The sequence below is a fragment of the Notolabrus celidotus genome, chromosome 7 (assembly GCF_009762535.1).
Source record: "Notolabrus celidotus isolate fNotCel1 chromosome 7, fNotCel1.pri, whole genome shotgun sequence".
Taxonomy (NCBI): domain Eukaryota; kingdom Metazoa; phylum Chordata; class Actinopteri; order Labriformes; family Labridae; genus Notolabrus; species Notolabrus celidotus.
The window spans coordinates 26,044,445-26,050,946 of NC_048278.1; the positions used below are offsets into that span (position 1 = coordinate 26,044,445).

The 6,502-nt window shown below is 37.5% G+C and overlaps 1 protein-coding gene across 1 annotated transcript; it reads left to right on the top strand.

Annotated features, from left to right (window-relative positions):
• Window positions 1-1,288: 1,288 nt before the first annotated feature.
• On the top strand, window positions 1,289-6,219 carry rps3a (ribosomal protein S3A). Its single transcript, XM_034687806.1, has 6 exons — window positions 1,289-1,418; window positions 2,066-2,169; window positions 3,569-3,756; window positions 5,086-5,294; window positions 5,633-5,742; window positions 6,049-6,219. The coding sequence occupies exons 1-6, from the start codon at window positions 1,357-1,359 to the stop codon at window positions 6,174-6,176; spliced, it is 801 nt and encodes a 266-aa protein (XP_034543697.1). The 5' UTR covers window positions 1,289-1,356; the 3' UTR covers window positions 6,177-6,219.
• Window positions 6,220-6,502: the final 283 nt, after the last annotated feature.

The window sequence follows — 6,502 nt, forward strand, 5'->3', positions numbered from 1 at the left end:
TAATTTAGATATATACAATGTTACAAATGAAATTTAGATAAATACAAATTTTACAAATGGATTAAATAGCAGTAATTACAGGCTGATTATGGTTGGTAATGACAGATTAAGCAATATAATAAATATGGGTATATAATATGACCGTAAGTTGTAGTAAACAATAATAATGTAATATAACAAAATAGAATATAGCAAGATAATTATATAATATAATGTAATATCAGAATCAGAATCAGAATCAGAATCAGCTTTATTGGCCAGGTATGCTTGAACACACAAGGAATTTGTCTGAGGTGAACTATGGTCTCTTTGTTCAAAGACATAAGGATAAGGCATAAAAATAAAAATAAAATATTAATAACAATAACAATTAGAACATCAACTATAAACACAAAAGAATAAAAAATAGGCATGACTGATATGTACAGGCTAAAAATAATGAGGTGAGGTAGTTTTACATTAAAAAAGTATGTATAGGCGATAGTTAAATAATAAAACAAATAAAAGTATGGGAATTCTGCTTGGAGAATTGTTACATTGTATATCTACATGTTTTGTGCATTATAATGTCATCAGCAGCCAGAGAGTCAGAACAAGTTTATTATACATCATTCACAGTCCAACAATGTGATAATGATTACACTCCGCTTTGCAGATACCACAATATTTCTGTTACACTTTTTAATATCAATTTCATCACCATTTACTTCTTATCGTCATCAGTCTATCGAACTAGTGCCCGTTTAAAGTCCAAGGGCTTTCGGGCTTTTTCAGTCCAGGCTCCCAAACTATGGAACGACCTACCAGCTGAAATAAGGCATGCTACTTCTGTTCTTGATTTTAAATAACTTCTTAAACCTTTCTTTTTCAAAAAGGCCTTCATAACTTTGTAACATGTTATTATTTATGTGTGTATTTATGTTTGTATGTATGTATGTATGTATGTATGTATGTATGTATGTATGTATGTATGTATGTATGTATGTATGTATGTATGTATGTGCATGTGTGTACATATGTATAAGTATATGTGTATATGTGTATGAAAAAGGGTTGGGATTATATTTATTATTGTTATTGTTTACTTTCTGTGAATCACTTTGTAACTCTGTTTAGAAAAAGTGCTATATAAATAAAGTTTATTATTATTATTATTATTATTATTATTATTATTATTATTATTATTATTATTATTATTATTATTATTATTATTATTATTATCAGGTGTTTGCCAACAGAGGGCGCCAAAAGAAGATGCAGGGACTCGCGAGAAAAGCCGGATCTCACGACCTCGCTCGATCTCTTTAATTCTCGCGGGATTTCGTACTTCCTCCTCTTTCACTCCCTGTAGCCAACATGGCAGTCGGCAAGAATAAGAGGCTGACCAAAGGCGGCAAAAAAGGTGCCAAAAAGAAGATGTAAGTAGTCAATTCACACATCGCTACGTAAATCAGACTGTATATTTCTTATTGGTGACATTTCGGTGTAAAAAATGTGAAGGATGAAGCTGATATTAGATGGATGATCCAGGGCTAGTCATAGTGTCATCGTCGCCGGCCTCAGCGCTGCTGGATGGGGTTGTAGCATGCTGTGTCTCTTTTGCTCTGTACTCTGCCACCTCGTCATAATTCAATCTACTCCAACATATTGATATAATTCATTCAATGGCTTCTGCCTAAGGAATAATAACTAGAGCTGTATAACGCAGAAGTAATATGAAAAGAAGAGCGCTACTCCAGCTACAGTGTTAGCATGGATTAGCAGGCAATATTCATCAACATGGATGTCAAACGCTATGTTCTTCGTCCTGCTGCAAACAATACTGTTAACTTTCGGCTTAAATAATAATTTATACAGTATTAGTCGTGCGCTCAGAACGTATAGGCTATAGCTGTCATTTGTGATCTGACCAGACGAGTTAACCCCAAATGCTAACAGTGTCCTGTGCAGCGTGCGCTTAGCAGGCATGCTAGCAACCAGACAGCAGTCAAGTCAAATACATTAGTTGTGTTGGGTTTCATAAAGGCATATAAGTTGATGTGTTTGCTGTTCTTCTTTCCTGCAGTGTGGACCCTTTTTCCAAGAAGGACTGGTATGATGTCAAGGCACCAGCCATGTTCAACATCCGCAATCTTGGCAAGACCTTGGTCACCAGGACTCAGGGAACCAGTAAGTCCTCCAGTGTACATTTCAGTATTTCTGCTGTGGCATTACAAATGTTTGTAATCAGATAAATGAGACTAAAGGAAGCTGACTTATTCTGACATTTAGAAATGCTGGCATGGCGAGTTGTATAAATACACAAGGTAGTTTGATCATCAGTGATCCAATGGGAATATAATGACAAACTCTGTCCCCAATGATGTTTGCTTATTTCTAGGGATGTAACAATACGATCAACCCACGATAAGATTCAAATCCCAATTCTCTAACGATTTTCAAGAGCTGGATTGAACTCAAAATTTGAATAACTATTTTATTTCAATTCACAGAAATGGACAGTTGCTAAATACATTTTTTTCTCTAATTTATTTGTTAACAATGTAATCCTTTTACATTTTCAAGGTGTGTTGTAACTTATAAAACCACTCCACACTGAAATCCCCATTCAAAAGTATCTTGTTGGAAAATTTAAGAACAAGTGTAGAAAAATGGAAAGTGAATAGTGAATGAAAGTATTAAATATTAAACAAATGTAGGTAAATCTATTTAAATGAAGGATGTAAATTTCAAGTATTCACTTTGTTCGATCTTTGGAAATGTTAATGATCAATTATCGTTTAATCAATAAAAAAACATGAACGTTTTCCATGTCAAAAATAAGGTCAAATGCGTTTTTTTCCCCCTAAATCAAATGTTCCTTCACTACAGTGTATTTTACTGACGGTATTGAACATCTATGGATTATATTGAGGTGTTAAAAATGTTAACATGCAGAATATCAACGTGAGGAGCAGGCTCATAATATCTGTGGACTCATGGTCATAGAGTGAAGACACAGACTACAACATGTGGATTTACTGCAACAGGACAACTGAACAGAATCATATTTTGGACTCAGTGTCCAGTTTTCTGTCTACTCATTCTTACTAGGACTAATAAGCATTTAAGTGTGGTAAGGTGTCAGCTGGGAGCAAAACCGGGTCAGAATCAGTCCGGCGGTGGAGGGGAAAAAGCGCTCATGGAGACCTGTCACTCAGCTAAGCGTCTCCGCTGTGTGCAGTCAGCTGATTCTCATCGAAACATGCTTTAAACTTAAAACACCCCCACTCAGAGAGTGACAAGAGAGCAGCGCAAGAGACTTAATTATGTTGAACAAGAGTATAATGCAGATGGCGCCTTTTATTGTTTAAAAATATCCGGTTACAAATTGTATTGAATTGATTTTAATCCACTCTTATTTGTATCGATTTTTTTTACTGCCTTGCGATGTATCGTTACATCCCTACTTATTACACAAAGAGATCCCCTGATGTCCCTGTCACCAGACTCCCACTTACTTGAGAGATCAGTAATGTAGCCATCCATATTATGTTATCTAATGTGTATTTATTATTTACTACCTCAGGAATCGCCTCTGATGGTCTGAAGGGACGTGTGTTCGAGGTGAGTCTCGCTGACCTGCAGAACGATGAGGTGGCCTTCCGCAAGTTCAAGCTCATCACCGAGGATGTTCAGGGCAAGAACTGCCTCACAAACTTCCACGGCATGGATCTGACCCGTGACAAGATGTGCTCCATGGTCAAGAAATGGCAGGTAAGATTGTGCATTGGAAAGATCTAAATATCTTTCTGATTATTCCTTCGTTCCCAGCATGTTTTTGGGCATGAACACCAATTTTTTAGATGTTTGAATCTGCATCTGCTCCTTTTGCAAGTTTTACTGTACACAACTTTTAGGGGGGTGGAAATAGTGTACAACTGAAGCGGGGATGTAAATAGTTATGGTATCAAAACTTTTAAACTTATGGGAGACTATTGAGATGTCTATATGAGCTACATGATCAACTATTCCGCGAGTAATGGTACTAAGATGATTTGAAAAGCAACAGCAGAAAGATTCAGAATCAGATCATGGTTGGTTGACTGGAGAAAGAGACATTAAAATTATGCAATGGAGCCACAAGCAGTCATTATAATGATCAGTGCTCTATATTGTAGTGCAAGTATTTAGAAGTGTGTGAAAGGGAAATACTAATGTATTAAACATGACAACTGAATTTGAATTTTAGGAGAAACTGCTGATGTGATTTTCTTAAGAAAATACTCGTCACTCTTTGTTAATGAGATCTCCTGAGAAGCTGTGACTCCTTTTGTGTGATCATGCTCTATGAAATCATGTATGAATGAGAAGGTTTATTTGATTCAGCACCTTTGATGGGCCAAGGTCACAAAGTGTTACACAAACAATTTCAATAATTAAAATGACTATTAATACAAGACTCAGTCGATAACTCTGAGTGGTATTATTGTGCTGCAGAGCCCAGTGATAGCAACCCCGCTGAAACAGCATTGGACAATTTTTGTTAGCACTGTAGAAAAGTCTGTTTGATCCCATGTTATGAATCATTGAGTAGCTGTATTCATGTAATTCAGACTCTTCTGCTCAAGAAGGAGTGGTGCAGCCAACTACTTGTTTTAGATTTTGGATGAACCATCCTTACTTCACTAAACTAACTTTAACCATCTTATCCAGGGGATTGGGAAGATAGATTTTTGGCACTTCAACTTTCTAAAGCAATTGGGTAGAAGTTGCAGGTTGAGTTTTGATTTCTGAACACAGCTTGATGTCGATTTTGATCCTCATTTCTTTCTAAAACAGAGGAATGGTTGAACTATACAGATCCTTTTTCTAACAAAGCATACAGTTGCTTTATTTCCAAATATGTTTATCAGCCTGTTTCACAACTGAATAAAAAAATGTGCTGAGGGATATTAGATAATTGATCAAAGCTAAAGTGAAATGGCTCAGATCAGATTTTAGGAAAAAGAAGGGATGGTCAGAAGTAACATTTTAGTACAAAGAGGGTGGGGTGAAATTAAGCTTTTGTAGCCTCATCAGGATTGATCTTTTCTTCCCTCACAGACCATGATCGAAGCCCATGTGGACGTGAAGACCACTGATGGCTACCTTCTGCGTCTGTTCTGCGTGGGTTTCACAAAGAAGCGCACCAACCAGATCAGAAAGACCTCCTACGCCCAGCACCAGCAGGTCCGCCAGATCCGCAAGAAGATGATGGAGATCATGACCCGTGAGGTCCAGACCAACGACCTGAAGGAAGTCGTCAACAAGCTGTAAGTTGTATGCGGTTCCTTTTGCCACTTTTGTAACATATTTGTCTTTTTTTTTTTTTTTTTTAAATGTGTACCCCATCTTTGAATTGAATCACAGCCTCACCAAAATATAATTTAGTATTCTATGTTTACGGCAGTACTCTGTGAACAGTGGCCTAATGACCATACAAAGTGCCTTCTACATGTTGGGGCATTTATGCTGCACCTTTTACTTAGGTCAAGTTATGGGGAATGAAAAGAGAACCCAAAAGTTGGCCACTATTTTTAGCTTTGTTATCCTGGAGTATGAGATGAGTAATTACCTTTTGCATTAATTGTTATGTTATGTCATGTTCCAGGATCCCGGACAGTGTTGGCAAGGACATTGAGAAGGCCTGCCAGTCCATTTACCCTCTTCACGACGTCTACGTCCGCAAGGTCAAGATGCTGAAGAAGCCCAAGTTTGAATGTAAGTAATGGCACACTGCTGTAATAACAGAGCTCATACCTTCCTTCTACCTGAGGGAACACATGATGACACTGTTTTGGTCCCAGATGATCTCCTGATTACAACCCAAACTATATATACTCTTCCCTGTAACTGTGTTGGCAGGTTTTCATTGGCTTCACATGTTTCAGGTTTAGTGTTATACAACATTAAAGGGTGAAAGTGCATCACTCTAGTGGCTGAACTTGCAAGTTGTAGCTGCTAGAATTTTTAAGCCCTTTTGTTGTTTTGCAGCCGTGTTTTAACACCAGTTATCTTGTGTTACAGTGGGAAAACTGATGGAGCTCCACGGTGAGGGCGGAGGCGGCAGTGCTGCTAAGGCCACTGGTGACGACACTGGAGCCAAGGTAGAGAGGGCTGATGGTTACGAGCCCCCTATCCAGGAGACCGTCTAAAACACCCTGACAGATTTAATAAAAAATGTAAATGACTCTCAAACTGTGCCATTTCTTTCAATATTAAATCGTTTGGATACGATCCACTGAGGACATTTGATGAAAATGAAATCCTATCGCCCAAGAAAAAACAAATTAAGTCTGTAGTTCCTGAGGTTGTTTTGCATCCTCATACTGTCGTACAACATGTTAATACTTAGTGTTTAGTGTCTAAATTGGTTGACAAGTTGATGACTTGTACACTGTTCTTGATCTAGTTTGGTATGAGCATTAAGTTTGGTGCAAATGCAGAGCCTCAACTTTGCATGGCAGGTTGTCCCCTGAAG

Excerpts from the sequence above, each read along its gene's own strand:
- rps3a (XM_034687806.1), top strand. The coding sequence starts at position 1,357 with ATGGCAGTCGGCAAGAATAAGAGGCTGACCAAAGGCGGCAAAAAAGGT. Across the intron at positions 1,419-2,065 it reads AAAGGTGCCAAAAAGAAGAT|TGTGGACCCTTTTTCCAAGA; the intron begins GTAAGTAGTCAA and ends TCTTTCCTGCAG. Across the intron at positions 3,757-5,085 it reads CCATGGTCAAGAAATGGCAG|ACCATGATCGAAGCCCATGT; the intron begins GTAAGATTGTGC and ends CTTCCCTCACAG.